This window comes from Dipodomys merriami, unplaced genomic scaffold (assembly GCF_024711535.1).
Source record: "Dipodomys merriami isolate MVZ:Mamm:240054 unplaced genomic scaffold, mDipMer1.0.p SCAF_52, whole genome shotgun sequence".
Lineage (NCBI taxonomy): Eukaryota > Metazoa > Chordata > Mammalia > Rodentia > Heteromyidae > Dipodomys > Dipodomys merriami.
In genome coordinates this window covers 5,448,337-5,464,926 of record NW_027206091.1, presented here as the reverse complement: position 1 = coordinate 5,464,926, position 16,590 = coordinate 5,448,337, and the positions used below count along the sequence as shown (strand labels likewise).

General features: G+C 47.6%; 2 protein-coding genes across 2 annotated transcripts in view; one reads left to right on the top strand and one right to left on the bottom strand.

The window, feature by feature from the left end:
• Nucleotides 1-941, top strand: part of Pepd (peptidase D) — a 90,986-nt gene extending 90,045 nt beyond the window's left edge. The window contains exons 14-15 of the mRNA XM_069998567.1: nt 73-264; nt 425-941. Of these exons, the coding sequence (XP_069854668.1) occupies nt 73-264; nt 425-562 (330 nt within the window). The 3' untranslated portion in view covers nt 563-941. The remainder of the gene's footprint in view (nt 1-72; nt 265-424) is intronic.
• A 3,314-nt stretch (nt 942-4,255) lies between these two features.
• Cebpg (CCAAT enhancer binding protein gamma) lies at nt 4,256-15,020 on the bottom strand. Its single transcript, XM_069998565.1, has 2 exons — nt 14,932-15,020; nt 4,256-7,994 (listed from the first exon to the last, which is right to left on the bottom strand). Exon 2 carries the CDS (start codon nt 7,889-7,891, stop codon nt 7,439-7,441), a length of 453 nt encoding a protein of 150 aa, XP_069854666.1. The 5' UTR covers nt 7,892-7,994; nt 14,932-15,020; the 3' UTR covers nt 4,256-7,438.
• Nucleotides 15,021-16,590: the final 1,570 nt, after the last annotated feature.

The following is a 16,590-nucleotide window of genomic DNA, read 5'->3' as shown; positions in this document are numbered from 1 at the left end:
AATGGGCTGCACGTGTGGCTTAAGTAATAGGACAGTTGTCTAGCAAGTGTGAAGCCAAGTTCAAACCCGCAGGGTGTGGAGCGCATCGATGAGCCAGGCCTGCGGAGCCTGCGCACTGCACGGCACCTGCAGCCGGGCATGGTGCTCACCGTGGAGCCGGGCATCTATTTCATCGACCACCTTCTGGACCAGGCCCTGGCAGACCCAGCCCAAGCCTGCTTCTTCAACCAGGAGGCCCTGCAGCGCTTCCGCCGTTTTGGAGGGGTGAGTGCCCCTGAGCCCCACATTCTTGCACCCACAGTGCCCTCAACCTGCCTAGCAGCGGAGGGGTGATTTCCCCCAATGTGTGCCACAGTAGGGCGGGACACAGGTCCTGGTGGGGGGAGGGCACCGTCCGCCACGAGTGCCTGTCGCTCTGACCCAGGTCCGCATTGAGGAGGACGTTGCGGTGACTGACTCTGGCATAGAGCTGCTCACCTGCGTGCCCCGCACCGTGGAGGAAATCGAAGCATGCATGGCGGGCGCTGACAAAGCCTTGACGCCCTTCTCCAGCTCCAAGTAGAGGCAGCCTAGGGGCCCAGGGAGACTGAAGCCAAGCCTGGCCTTGTGGCCTCCCTGCCTCCCTCCCTCCAGGCAGCATTCGGGGTTAGCCCTGCACAGGGGGAGACGTGGTGCTCAGAAGTCACAACTTGCATTGTCACGTGATCCTGCCAAATCCTGCCACTTGTTCTGCAAAAACCTACCCTTCATCTCTGTGTGCTCTGTCTAAAAACGACAACAATTTAAATGACCAATGGAAATGAGTCCTGTTGTTTAGTAGCAATTAAACTTCAGCTTGCTGCCACTTTTATTTCTGTTCTCCGGGAAGATACATTTCCAGTGTTTTCTCTCAAAAATCAATGTGCAGAAAGGAATTTGCAATAAAGTTTTTCAAGCATAAAAACAGCCCTCCATGTCTGACTTTTGCTTCATCGTTTTTGCAAATGAGCATGTTCGACCCAGAACCCTGAGAAAAAATAGCACTGGGCTGGGCACCAGTGGCTCACACCTGTAATCCTAGTTACTCAGGAGGCTGAGATTTGAGGATCATGGTTCAAAGCCAGCCCAGGCAGGAAAGTCTGTGAGACAAGTGGCACTTGTGGCTCAATTGGTAGAGTGCTAGCCTAGAGCTGAAGAGCTCAGGGACAGTGCCCTGGCCCAGAGTTCAAGCCCCATGACCGACAAAAAAAAAAGAAAGAAAAGAAAATGGCGCTGGGGGGGTACAGGCTGTGCGCCTCTGATTCTGCCTCAGGCTGGCAGGCTGAACAGGGGAGCCTCCCCCAAGCCTGCTTTGAGCTTCAGGGACTCTGCTGGGCTGCAGTGCCAGCTCTGCCAGGCTCCCCAAGCAGGCACCAGAAGCACTGGGGCATGAGGGAAAGGCCCCTGGACCACTAGCAAACCAGCAGCCATACAATGCCTACCTAAAGCAGCCATATGGCCAGGAGTGGAAGCCCACTGATGGACTTAGTGAGTGCCTGGTCTTCGTGCCTGGTCCCAGCCTCAGGTGTCCATTTGTCTCACTGACCCCACCAAACTGCCCATCCCCCAAACTGGCTTCGGGAATTCTGAGCCAAGGTGAAGGATGAATGGGAGGAAAGGATGTCAGGAATGAAGGCATGATGGGGCAGAAAATCAGCCCACGCTAGTCTTCCTGAGGAGTTATGACCCGAATTTCTGAGGTAGCTGCACTAAAAGGTCGCCAACCTCAGCTGAAGGATAGACAGCTTCAAAAGTGCATTAAAAGCCAGGTGTTGGTGGCTCACACTTGTAATCCTAGCTACTCAGGAAGCTGAGATCTGAGGATCCCAGTTTAGAGCCAGCGGGCAGGAAATTCCCCTTGCAGATTTTTACCTCCAATTAACCACCAGAAAAACAGAAGTGGTGCTATGGTTCAAGTGGTAGAGCACTGGCCTTGAGCTGCAGAGCTCATGGACAGTGCCCAGGCCCAGAGTTCAAGCCCCACAATCGACCAACCCCCCAAAAAAAAAGTTCATTAGAGACCTTCCAGAAGCTACATGGTGCCAGAGCCCCCTCTGGAAGGGCCATGACTAACTCAACATCTACTTCGTACCAGAACGGCGGACCAGAACAACACAATCACCATCTCTTCACTGAGTCCACCCCTCCTAAGGGGCTTCACCAGAAACACCATGCAGAGGTGCACTGTTGGTGAGAAGCACCAGGAAGGGCAGAAACAGGATCGGCCTTGTACAGACAGCTGGGGGAGGGGAGGGGGGAGGCGGGGCGCAGTCAGGAAGGGATTGAAGTGAGGAGTAAAACATGGTACATTTGAAACCAAGGACTCCAAAGAAACAGTAGGAGAAATAGTACGGGTAGTTGGCAGAAGGAGCCATATGACAAAATTGGGTCTGGCAATTGGCATGCTAGGGAGCTACAACCTGTTCTAGAGACCATCCTGCTGTCTGGGAAGACCCAGGAGAGGAGGCTCCGCATACTTTCTCCTGCTCCAGAAACGCAATTAGAAAGGACTTGCAGTCTGAGCTGCAGTGGAAGAGGACTCGGCCTGTGTTCTCCTTCAAGTGCCTGTTAAATGTGTATGAACTCTACAGGTACCTACCGACAGTGAAAGGGTTCATCTGAAGGTGTTGTTATGAGAAGATCTGAGACCTTCACAATCTATAAAAATTCCCATTGGGTGAGGTGGCTCACTCCTGTAGTTTCAGCTACTCAGGAGATAGAGATTGGAAGTAGATAAGGATTTGAGGCCAGCCAGGGCAAAAAACTCTCAAGATGCCTTTTTTTTTTGTCGGTCATGGGGCTTGAACTTGGCCTGAGCACTGTCCCTGAGCTCTTCAGCTCAAGGTGAGCACTCTACCACTTGAGCTACAGTGCCACTTCCAGTTTTCTGGTGGTTTATTGGAGATAGGAGTCTCACAGTCTTTCCTGCGCAGGCTGGCTTTGAACCTCGATCCTCAGATCTCAGCCTCCTGAGTAGCTAGGATTACAGGCGTGAGCCACCAGCACCCAGCTCAAGATGCCATTTTGATCAATAAGGCTGGAACACTGGCGGGTGCCTGTCATCCTAGCTACGCGGTAGGCCATAGGTAATCTTGACACCAAAGCTGGCCAGACAAAAACCCTCACCAGAACCTAATTGAAAAATTAACTAAAAGCAGAAAAAGGACTGAGGTGTGGCTCAAGTGGTAGAGTACCTATCTAGCAAGTGCAGTGTACTGAGCCAAATGCCAGTACCACCAAAAAAAAAAAAAAAAAAAAAAATTCTAGAGCTGGGCACTGGTGGCTCACACCTGTAATCCTAGCTACTCAGGAGGCTGAGATCTGAGGATCGCGGTTCAAAGCCAGCCCCTGGCAGGAAAGTCCGTGACACTCATCTCCAATAAACCACTAGAAAACCAGAAGTAGTGCTGTAGCTCAAGCAGTAGAGTGCTTGCCTTGAGCTAAAGAGCGCAGGGACAGTGCCCAAGCCCAGACTGACCCCCCCCCCAAAAAAATCTAAAATGAAATGGGATATACTGAGGGGAAAATAACTGTCCTACAACTTTTTCATGAAAGCGCAATAATTTGTTTCCCCAAACACAAAGCGTCATAGAAGGCAAGTATGGAAATGGCCTTTTCCTCTGAAACATACTTCTTAGATCCATCGTATCAGTGAATTCATCTCTATGAAATAGTATTGGTAGGGGAAAGGCCTTTTGTCTACTTCAAACTTAAGACTGTCTCCATTAAAACTGTCCCCACAGCCAGGGCCTCAGACCTAGAATTCTAGATACTCAAGTGGCTGGGATGTGAGGATGATGGTTTGAAGCCAGCCTGGGCAGGAAACTCTTATCTCCAATTAGCCACCTGAAACCAGAAGTGGAGCTGTGGCTCAAAGTGGTAAAGCACAAGCCTTGAGCAAACACGCTCAGGGACAGCACCCAGGCCCTGAGTTCAAGCCCCATGACCAACCCAAACAAAAAAAAAAACTATCCCCACTGTCAAAAGAGACCAATACTGAGATGCTAGGTAATTAGGCAGAACGCATGGATCCTTTCTCTGTGGTAGAATGCATTCTACTAAGACTATAACTAAAGATGTGCTCTACAGAAAGCCAGTTCTCACCACTGAAGGGAAAGGCAGGTTGAGACGAGGCTCCACGGATGGGACCAGAACAGCCAGGCACCGCAGGCTCCTCCCAGGTCCTTGTACAAACTGCTTTTTTGTGTCTAATATAAAGAAACCCACAGTGAAATAGTCATTGTTCAAAGGCTTTTTTTTATTTTTAAATTTGTTGAAAGAAATAAAATTATATTTAAAAAAATAGAGTAATCTCACAAACTGAAAACCAGGGACAAAAAGAACAAGCGAGTACTTTTTCCTGAGAGGCAGATGTGTCTGGTGGAATTAACTACCTTGTGAACTTGTTCTTCACCAGCTTGTCAACAAGAACAGAACCATTTCTCCTATTTCTAAGGCATCAGAAAGCACTGGGAGGGAGTGCTAACTTGGGTGTTTGGGTACAAAGTTCCAGCCCTCTAGTAGGTGTTAAGAAATATCCATACAATTCCCTTCATGTCCAATTGTTGATGTTGACGTTTTACAGAAACTTCAGAATCGCACGCTCATGACCTCAATTTCCAACATCTGGTCATATTTTAGGAAAATCTTGCTACTACTTAGTAAAAATGTCCCAGATATCTGGAGCTGGCACCCTAGTCGCTTCAAGGAGCCAGGCCAGGGAGAGGGGCTCTGACCTCAGGACAAGAGACCCCAGCCAGTGAGCTCCTCTCCCAGGAGATTCACACACACACACAGCTCTAAGCTTACACACTATAGCTTCCCTCAACCTCTGAGCGGGCCACAGAACAGAGCCAATGCTAATAGTCCAAAAGTTACAAATGTCACCTTGCAGTTCCTAAAACTCACCCCCCTCCCCACTCCTGCTTTCCCTCAACATTACACTGACTAATCTACCAGACTAACAACTTTCCCCTAAGATGGTCAAGAGCTGGCTAACATCCCTGTCCCATGCACCATTACTGGCTTGTGCTAATGTGAAAGGAAAGCTTGAACTGATCTTCCTACAAGCTCCAATCTTCTCTCCTGAGCACACTCTCACACACACACTTCCTCCAATATACTTCATTTTCATGCCTGGTTAATCCCATGAAGGCATCCATTTCAGGAAGCTATTGGGGAGGGGGGAGATAAGAAATTAAAATGTCCATTAACACCTATTATAGGTGTTTAAACATTCAAGGGGCCTAACTGCATCTCCAATTAAGCTAATGATAGAACATCCCTCAGCAGTTAAAAGATTCAGGAGGATTCTGTGGGTTCATCCTGGCTAAATTATTCAAAACATCTACCAACTTTATGAGCAGATCAATATTCTAGCTGAAGTAAACAAACTGGTGTTGGGTCCTAGTTTAATAAAAAACAAGTTTAAAAAAAAGCCACAGAGCCTGCTGGCTGGTTGCTGGCTGGTTAGCAGCCTTCCCGGGAAGTGTCACAAGGAACAATGCTGGGCTCTTGCCCAAGGTGTTGGCTTTGGAGAGCTGCAAGCACGACATGACAGGAGAGTGGCAGTCAGAAGTCTCCCACCAAAGCCAGGGGGCCAGTCCACTTCCCTGCTGGTTCCATTACCTCAAGTCCTACGTGGAGAACAGCAAAGCAGCCAGGTTCAAGTGAGGTGCAGGTACCCCAGACTCTAGTCACAGAGGACTCGTGTCTAGTCACTTAATACACCGAAGCCAACAAATGGGAGTTAGAATTTTGCTTTAAAAAAAAAAAAGGAAAAAAGTTGAGACAATCTATAAACTATCAACATGAAATAAGGCAGACTCTAGAGATGCCCTTACATTAATAACTGACATATTTTTAAGTCAACAAAAATGTCAATATCCTGAGTGTTACCAATATTTTCTTTTGAAAATAATTTATGGAACATAAAAGCACCCAAGTGGATAAACAGAGGCAGGGTATATCGAATCTAGAAGAAAAGCCTACTAACTAGAAAAAGAAACTGTCACAATATAAACAATATAAAAAGACATTTTTAAGGGAAATAAATTAAAGGCTAAAACCTTGGACTTTCAAGTTTTCTTAAGAGTATTCTTTTGGGATGGCACAGGGTTGATACATGTTTCAAATCATTTGGTTACAACCAAATGTTTCTTTACCAGATATATTTTGCCTTAAAAAAAAAAAATCGTGCTTGTTTCTTCACCAGAAAATTTTTTACTTTAAAAACTGCGGCCCAGGTGCCCAAGGCTCACACCTGTAATCCTAGCTACTCAGGAGGCTGAGATTTGAAGATCAAGGTTCAAAGCCAGCCTGGGCAGGAAAGTCCTTATCTCCAATGAGCTACTAGAAAACCAGAAATGGCACTGTGGCTCAAGTGGCAGAGCATCAGCCTTGAGCAAAGCAGCTCAGGGACAGCACCTGGGCCCTGAGTTCAAGCCCCAGGACTAGCACGCACACACACACATAAAAATTGTGGCCCTAGGCAGTTATTTTGCATAGGGAAGAAACTACCAGCTGCACTAGTATTCCCAATCCTAATCAGTAGCTTATGCCACCAAGCTGCTAAATCACTTTATTTACTAACTTGGCTGTCAAAATGGATTCTGAAATTTAAAAAAAAAAAAAAGCTTCACTAGCAACTACAGAAGCTTAAAATTTTGGGACACAAGTGGGGATATATCTATATATCTATCTATATGTCTATATGTAGACATATAGATATATATATAAAATCCATCACAAAACTATGTCACCCAGTAACCCAAAGGTATCCCAAAAGCATGATTCTAATGTGTCTTTTATTTTTTAAGTCTCTCCGCTTCCTAAGTGTTCTATTTTTATGGTGTGATGTGGCTTCTTTATGTAAGCTGACATCACAGTTCAGAAACTTACTACAGTGGGGGCAGAGGGAGGGAAGGGATGGGACAGTATTAATTATATTAAAACAAGGTGTATGCTATACATAAAATTGTGCCCAATTACAAACTGTTTGGTTTCTATAGTCCCAGGATTGTAATAGACAATTTAATCACAAATAGATTAACACAGATGGCAATTTCACTTAACCCAATTGATCTTTTCTGCTAAAACCGAGAGCTGCCTGCACGATCTGCCAATTTTCCATTCTTTCTGTCAACCTAAAAGAAGCCTATTTCTGACAAAGTCAAGACTCAAGAACATCAAGGTCCAGGATTTTTTTTTTGTTAACCATATACCTTAGCATTCTTCCGACCCCCACATTTTAAGATCGATATGTAAATTCCCTGGCTAATCGACTCTTTAGTGGTGATCCTAGAAAACAACCTCCAATGGATGGTTGAATAGAGAAGGCTCGACACCACTCAGCCATTTGAGGGGTGCACATGGTCGCCCCTTTAGCCCCCCAAGTTGTCAAGTCTGCAAAGAATGAGGTCTACTGTCCTGTGCTCTCCGCATTTGTCGTGGTCGTTTCGGTGCTAAGGGGTTGCACGTTGTCTGCAAGGTTGTGCGCATGCTCCAGAAACAAGTCTTTCAGTACACTTAATTCCTTTGTGAGCAGTTTAATTTTGGCTTCCAAGCGTTCGTTCTCTTCTTTGAGCTGGTTCACCCTCTGCAGGGTATCTTGAGCTTTCTGCTTGCTTTTCAAGCGGCTCTTTTTAACAGCCATGTTGTTCCGTTCTCGGCGCTGCCGGTATTCGTCGCTATTCCGATCCATGGGGGAACTCTTTTTGCTTTGCTTGCTGGCAGACACAGCTTTACCTCCTCCCCCGGGGCCAGCAGGCACCAGCTGAGGGACCTGCTGCAAGCCACTGGCATGGGCCTGGGTATGAATGACACTGACCCCGTTCACTCCTGCGGCACTGTTTGGCTGTGATATCTTGCTCATTTGGACACTCTCCCTTGCCAACGCGGGGGGGACAGGTAGAAATGAGCACAAGGCGATCAATGGGGTTGCCACGCTAAACTGCCCCCAAAATCTCCAGGTGTATCTAGTTAAAAAAGAAATGGAATTAAAATACTTCGAATGGCAGGCTTGAATGAGATTAAACTTGCATGGCCCCCCTGCGGCAGGCCACGTACACTGCTGACGCTGAGACAAGTCTAGAGCCAGCGGTCCCAACACTTCTGAAGTCTGAAGCTTTCCAGTTACAGGTAAGCTGGTACAGAGGCACCCTAAGGCGGAGCCCAGCCCACCTGAACCCCCAGGGGCTTTGCCCATCTGTGATCGATGGTTATCAAGACAGGGAGAGAAAAAAAACAAAAGAAGACACTAATTAGGGTAGCTCCTATGAATCGGCAGCACTTGACAATCTGCCAGGGAGATATTTGAGGTGTTTGGTTAATTATGGTTAGGAGACACCTGCAACCAAAGGGAAAAACCGTCTTTTAACTACAGGTCGAGTCAAACTACTCCAGGAGGAATAGGATGCTGTGGCGCCCACGCTCCCAATTCAGACAGAAACTGGAGTCAGCCAGGATTAACTCTTGGCCAGCACCCTTTATGGGGTATTTTTGAAAAGGTTTTGGCTTGCTGAGCTTTCTCAAAGTTACCAAGTGAGTTTCTTGGACAGAGGAACTCAGAGACACCTGGTAAGGTTCCCCCTTGCTTCTCATTCTGTTTTTCCTTGATATAATTCCTGAAACATAGAGAAATCTGAAATCACAAAGAAAGGAAGTCCAAGTGCCTGGGATTCAGGGGCAGGGCAGCAGTGCTGCTGCCTATGGAAATGGAAGCTCCTGCTGTCAGCCCAGCAATTCTGGAGGCTGAGATCTTCAAGATCACTATTCAAAGCCAGCCCAGGCAGGAAAGTCCATGAGACTCTTTACCTCTAATTAACAACAAAAAAGCCAGAAGTGGAGCTGTGGCTCAAGTGGTAGAGGGCCAGCCTTGAGCACAAAAGCTCAGGGACAATGCTCAGGCCAACTTCAAGGATCAGGAAAAAAGAAAAAAAAAGAAATGAAAGTACTAGGTTCAACTATGGAAATGGATTAAAACCACAAAATGGTCCTTTTCACAAAACTGCTACAACTAAATCAATAGGAAAACTCTGGAGTGCATCCCATAATTAATTCAGAAAAGTTCACTTAGTAAACACCCATAGCTTTGACCAAACTTGAGCCAGGCACTGCTATAAACACTGTTATTAGTCTTCGCTTTTTCAAGTCTGCTTTTTCAAGACCATATATCATTACTATGAGTTGTTTTAAAAGCCACTCGGCCAGCCCAGAGCTAGTGGTTCATCTGTTCCCCCTCCAGTACTAAGGCAAGACAGAGAGCTTCCCTGCAAACCATGATGGATTTCTACTCCAAGTCTTTGCTCAGTGATGGGCTTTTCACAATTCCCCCTGAAAATCTATGAGGTCGCCCCATTTTGCTTCTACTTATAGAGTTGCCATTCACTACTACTGAGACACTAGTGCTTACTTCTTTGTGTAAATTCAGTGTTTTACCCAATTTTAAAAAAAAAAACTTGTTTTAATACTTCTCCTGGAACTGTCTTTGCAACTGCAATCGTATTCATCTTAATTATCTAGTTAAAAACTTTTTTTTTTTTTTTTTTGTCCGTCATGGGGCTTGAACTCCGGGCCTGGGCACTGTCCCTCAGCTCTTCAGCTCAAGGCGAGCGCTCTACCACTTGAGCTACAGCGCCACTTCCGGTTTTCTGGTGGTTTTATTAGAGATAGGAGTCTCACGGTCTCTCCTGCCCGGGCTGGCTTTGAACCTCGATCCTCAGATCTCAGCCTCCTGAGTAGCTAGGATTACAGGCGTGAGCCACCAGCGCCCGGCTCTAGTTAAAAACTTTTTATATACCAATTATTTTCTTACTCTCTAATCTCTATAGCAAATGTAGCCAACTCAGAGTAGACAAGAAAAGCAGGTCAACTCTGATCTCGGCTCTGCCTCCCTGGGGACTTCAAGGTCCCCCTGCTGCACACAAGGGAAATATGTGGAAATGGTTGACTACAGGCCACAAACTCAGCCTCTGACTTTAGTCATTAGAGACTCCAAATTCAGTGATGGTCATGCCTACTTTTGAACCAAAGCTACAGGAATGGGAAGGGGTTCCTCTATCTGTCTGACTCATCCTGCCAAGGTAAGGGGCTGGGAATGTGGCTTAGTGGTAGAGTGCCTGCCTAGCATGCATGAAGCCCTGGGTTCAATTCCTCCTAACACACAAATAGAAAAGGCTGAAAATGGCACTGTGGCTCAAGTGGTAGAGCACTAGCCTTGAGCTGAAGAGCTGAGGGAGAGTGCTCAGGCCCAGAGTTCAGGCCCCATGACCAACAACAACAAAAAAAAAATCTTCAAGAAAGTTGTTAAATATTTGTTTGTATGTCCCTCCCCCACGGTATAACCCCTGTATTTCACTGTATTTGATGTCAGTATAATTTGTGGAGGGGAAGGGAAACAACAAATAGTTTAAATAGGGATACAGGTGGACCCATTGCAACAATGAGATGTACAAGTCGTTATGTCGAAAACAAACTTTATAACTTTGGTGGGGGGGAGGAAGATTGGGTGGGAGGGCGTGGACGGAGGGAGGATGGGAAGGGATGGAAAGGGGAAACAAAGGAGGAGGCTATAATGCTTGATAAGAAATGTACTTGCCTTGCCCCTGTAATTGTAACCCCTCTGTACGGTATTTTCACAATAAAAGTTAATTAATTAAAAATAAATTTTTAAAAAATTGTTAAAGTAGCCAGGCGCTGGTGGCTCACGCCTGTAATCCTAGCTACTCAGGAGGCTGAGATCTGAGGATCGTGATTCAAAGCCAGCCCGGGCAGGAGAGACCGTGAGACTCCTAACTCCAATAAACCACCAGAAAACCGGAAGTGGCGCTATAGCTCAAGTGGTAGAGCGCTAGCCTTGAGCTGAAGAGCTGAGGGACAGCTCCCAGGCCCAGAGTTCAAGCCCCACGACCGACAAAAAAAAAAAAAAAAAAAAAAAAAAAATTGTTAAAGTGAAGAAAAAATGAACTAAGCCGGGTGCTTGTGGCTCATACCTGTAATCCTAGCTACTCAGGAGACTTGAGATCTGAAGATTGCAGTCCAAAGCCAACCCAGACAGGAACATACTTGAGGCTCTTATCTCCAATCAACCACATAAAAACCAGAAGTGGTACTGTATAGCTTAAGTGGTACTATGGCTCAAGTGGTAGAGTGCTAGCCTTGAACTGAAGAGCACAGCAACAGCACCCAGGCCTAGAGTTTAAGCCCCATGACTGACACCCCCCCCCCCAAAAAAAAGAACCAAGTAACAGATCAAAGAGGAAAATAAAGGAGTACTTTACATAGTGAATGAACAAAAACTATGGCATTATACTTTTGTTCCTTCCACATTTACTGAGCACCTACAACAGACTAATAAATGAAGTTTTTTCAAATATGGCTAGTTAAAACTTAATGCAGGTCTGGCTCCTTGTGAACCAACCCTGATCCGAAGTTCAGGGTACAGGAAGCGGGGTAGTGCCCATTTCCTTGCAAGTGACCACTCCACTCCAGGAGGGACAGGAAAGCTAAGGAGCACATCTCAAAGAGTGGTCCCCGACAAGTATCCTTAAGAAGCAGCAGCATCCTTAGGAACCTTGCACAGATGGAAATCTAGCAGGTTCATCCTGGGGAAGAGCTAATGGGCCTTGTATAATAAAATGTCCTAGGGATTCAGCAACACTTAAGTGTGAAAGTGAGCTAAGCAGGTTACTGGTGGCTCACACCTGTAATCCCAGCAACTCAGGAGGCTGGGATCTGAGGACTGAGGTTCAAAGCCAGCCCTGGAAGGAAAATCTGTGAGACTCTAATCGCCAACTAACCACTAAAAAGTCAGAAGTGGAGCTGTGGCTCAAGTGGTAGAGCAACAGTCTTAGGCAGAAAAAGTTTCAGCGACAGCGCCCAGGATGAGTTCGAGGCCTAGTAACAGCACAAACGTATTAAAGAATGTTGAGCTAAATGAGTAACACATTTCCTCTGATTCAGATTTCTTAATTTGAGTCATGTTCATTCAAATCAGTTAATACAATGAAAGCTCGGAATGTTAGAATGAGAAAAATAAAACTGAATTTTTCTCCATCTTCTCTTGGGGGAAAAAAAAAAAAAAAAGTCAAGAACTTCCCTAGCCCTTTTTGTCACTTGTTTTCTTCAAATGCTTAGAACCTGTTGCTCCCTCCTTTTCCCCTGAAGATAAGTGTTCTCCTCCATTCCTTTTAACTCTTTACAATCTGTTCAATCATTGGCAAGTCTGACTATTGTTCCTAAGACAAAGGGAAACAGAAGAAAACACCTCCATCTCCCATTCCCCTTCATTCCAGTGCCCCACAAATTACCTCAGGCTGACATCATCTCTCAGGGGAACCAGTCTCTAGCTGAGCCTAGTTCCCTAAAGCCAACCTCCCTGAGTCACACCCTCCCCCTGACAAGTGGTCTGTGCCTCCAGCCTCCAGGACTTACATGAAAGGTCCTGACCCTCCAGTGCAGGATCTCTTGTGCTGGTCACCGCAATGCTTGACCACTTGCAGCCCGGGGCTACCCCAGCACAGTCATGGCCTCCACCTCTAGTGCATCTCCCTGCAGACTCAGCTGAGGGCAGGGCTCAGTTCACCCTCACTTGCCCAGCAGCTAGGGCAGGGTCCAAGAAAGAGTTTGAGAAGAAAAAGTAGCTGGAATCTGATGGCTCACGTCTTTAACCTTAGCTACTTAGGAGGCTGAGATCTGAGGATAAGTTCCAAGCCAGCCTGGGCAGGAAAGGCTATAGACTTCTCTCCAATGAACCACCAAAAAGCTGGAAGTGGAGCTGTGGCTCACCTCGTACAGTGCTCAGGAACAACACTGAGGCCCTGAGTTCAAGCCCCAGGACCAACACCAAAAAAAAACAAAAAAAAAAGGAAGAAGAAAACATACATATATTTATCATCTTTTAAACCTATCTAGAGTATGAGATGCAACATTCAAACAGAATGTCTTTTTTCTTTTTTACTGTTAGAGCTGGGCAGCCAGAAAAGAAGGCAATCAGTGTACCTATCAGCACAAGAACCCATGCAGACACCCCTCCCAAGGATAAACCTAGAATTGTGGCTTCCGAAGAGTTATCATTACTGTGGCCACTTCTCAAAGACAAAGCAACTTCAGACCATAATCAGCCCCACAAGGTCTTACGTGTTTTTCTCAGGGGGCCACCAAGAGCTGTTTATTCCCCAAGGATGAAGCCATCTCTCCAAGATCACATAGCCTTTTTGACAAATACAATATACTCCTGAAATTTTAATTTTAACAATGAAGTTTTGTATTTAAATTTTTGTTGATATTTCAATTAAATTTTATAAGTGAAGTTTTGCTTGGGGGGGGGGGGAGTGTACTGGGCTTGAACTGGCACTCTACCATTTGAGCCACACCTCTGCTTCTGGTTCTTTGGTGGTTTATCTCACAGAGAAAATCTGACTTTGCAACCCACAGATCTCAGCCTCCAGAGCAGCTAGGATTACAGGCATGCGCCACCAGTACCCAGATCCCACCTTTTTTTTTTTTTTTAAGGCTGCCACTAAACTGAACCAGGCAAGTAAGAAACAAGACGCTGAAATCTTCAGCATCCCATAATTAGTTATCCTTGTTTATGAGTTTTTCCAGAGGCAGAGACTACCCTGAAGAATAATTAGCTTACCTAAATACTATTCAAGTCATAATACCTAACCAGTTCTTTAATATCAAGAACTTGGACATGCAGAATTTCAAGAAAATCAGCTTACAGTATCTTACTTGAAAATTTTCTTGGAGTGTTGCGCTGCTTTGAGACAGATCTACATAAAATGATTGATATACTCAAATAAGGATTCAAGTGTGTGCAGCCTGAGTCAGAACTTGCCAATTTTTTTCTGTAGCCCATCAACTCTATGAAAAACCTTTCCAAGAGGAATACAGGTTAAGATGTAGGTTCTCAGGAAAGAAAGAAGGAAAGAAAGGAGAGAAAGTGAAAGAGAAAGAAGGAAAGAAAAAGGAAAGAGAAAGAAGGAAAGAAAAAGGAGGGAGAGAAGGAGGAAGAGGGAGGGAAGGATAGAGGGAGGGAAGGAAAGGAAGAAAGGAAGGATGGATCTAGCAAAAGGTAAACCCATCAACCTTATGAAAAGCAGAAACAATCGTGCTTACTTGGGGGGCGGGGAGGAAGCATCCTTTCCTCTTTCCCCCTGACACCTGTGTGCTGAGCTTTCTGAGGGCTCCCACCAACCTTCCCCCTCTACACCCATTGCTTGCTCTCTGCTCTATTTCCCTTCAACTCTGCTGCCTTGCACTACGCTACGTCTATATATAGTGACCTGCAGGAGATGCAAATATCTCCGTAGACCAGCCAAAAATTAAAAAAATAATAAGAATAATCCTGGGAAAAACAATATAACCGCATAATAAAATAAAACAAATGGCTACACACCCTTCTCTTCCACCCAGCCAGCCCAGCTGTGGTTGGAAGCGACAGGAAATGTCCTGTGTGGCATGAAACGAAAAGATATGGTCCACCTTCTGCTATTCTGGGCACAGCTCTGCATCCCCAGGGGCCAATACGCGCCTGGCTGGTCACCCAGCGCGTTTGGAGGGCGGGGGGGGGGGGAGAAGGGGAGACACCTCGTCCCCTCCCCGCGGGGCGGGGGGTGGAGAGCGGGGGTCCAGGATGGCGCCCGGGCGCGGGGCCCCGGCCAGCGATGAGCTCAGCCCGTCGGTGTCGGGTGTTGCCGGCAGGTTGCATCAGACGTCGAAGTCGGTGGGGGGGGGGGGGGGTAATCCCGAGTCGGGAACCATCCGAGGCCTTCCCGGCCCAGTGAGCCACCGCGGCCCGGGCTAGGTCTCTCCTTGGGCCGGGCTCGCGCCCACGCAAGCGGCCGGCTTCACTTGCGGCCTCCACCCCGCCTCCTCCTCTAGGTGGTGACCGCCCCGCGGCTTCCTTACCTGGGTTTCCAGCCCGCCCGCCCGCCCTCAGGCGGTCTCTGCTCTAAGCGAGGGCCCCGAGCGGCCACAGGCTCGACTCCGACCCAGGCCTAGAAGCCCCGCAAGTCAGCCCCGAGGAGTGACGGTTACGAAACCGGCTGCCTCCGCCCGTTCCGCCGCCGCCGCCGCCGCCGCCGCCACGGCCACCGGTTTCCCTCTCTCCCCCCCCACCCCCTCCACCTCCCCTCGCCACCACCTCACCCCACTCCCTCCCCGCCGGAGGGGAGGAGCCGCGCGCGCCACCGCCGCCGCCATAACCAATAGGAATGCTGGATTATGCGTGACGCGGCGCCTCTCGAAACAGGCAGCGCTTCCAGCCAATCATCAGCTGGCTCACTGAGGGAGGCGGGCCTGAAGCGGGGCGTGGCCGGCGGGTGTGGTGGGTGCGGCGGGGAAAACAGGCCTGTGGTGGCTGCTGGGTGTGTGTTGGGGGGGGGGGGTGTTCTTTGGTTGTGGTTGTCGAGGAGGTGATGGCGGCGGCTCTGAAGTTGTGTGGGTGACCGTGAGGAGAAAAGACTTGTCGGAGAGTTGAAGAAACTGGCCTCTTGGGAGGATCACACCTGCTCACAAGTATTTCCCGGGGGGACTTCTTTAGTTGGCCGCCGTCCTTGGGCAGCCCCTCCCCCGCTCTGCACCCCGCGTTGACTTTCGGGGGGACGTCTCCCTGCATCCGCCTCCCGGGGAGCAATCGGGGTGTCCGGAGCCCCTTGCTCTCCTGCCTTTATGATGGACGCTTATGCCCTGGAAACATTGGAAAACACAAGAAAAAGAGAGGTGAGGGGGAGAGAGAGAAAAGAACAGAAAACCTTTTCTCCAAGCCCGGCCTGGTGGCTCACGCCTGTCATCCTAGCTGAGACCTGAGGGTCACGGTTCAAAGCCAGCGCGAGAAGGAAAGGCTGTGAGACTCTTATCTCCATGGAACCGGCAAAAAGCCAGAAGTAGAGGTGTGGCTCAAGTGGTAGAACACCAGCCTGGAGTGAAAAAGCTCAGGGACAGCGCCCAGCCCCAGAGTTCAAGCCCCAGAAGTGGCCACACAAAAAAAAAGAAAGAAGAGCTTTATCCTATAGGAGGAAGACAGGTATCACCACCTGAGAGCCACAAGCTCCGGCCCAAAAAGTCTCTTAAAAATGAGTAGACGGTGCCTGGAGTAGAGGGCAGTACTCCGCTGCCCACCCAATGGGTTGAATGACTTTTCTCTGGAGCAATTCTGATCGTTCAGAAAATAGACATGTTAAAAGGGGAAAAAAAGGTCGTTTTAAAAGGGGTCAGATCCCTGTGTTAAAACTGTTTAGAAGGATCACTAAGAAATGATCAAGTATTAGAGAAAGGGGGGAAGGAAGGAAAAAAGAGGGAAGGTAAGGAAGGAGGTAAGAAAGGAATGGAGGGATAAAGAGAAGGAGAAAGCCAGGAAGATGGCAACAAAAAGATACACATCCTCTCCACCCCATCTAAATGTCCTTTTCTCTTTGGCTCTCCATGTCTGAGCCTAAAGTTCTATAAGATTTTAGCACTAAGCCAGGCTCTGGTGGCTCATTCCTGTCATGTTATTCAGGAGGCTGAGATCTGAGGATCTTGGTTTGTAAGCGAAGCCTGGGCAGGAATATCTGTGAGATTCTAATC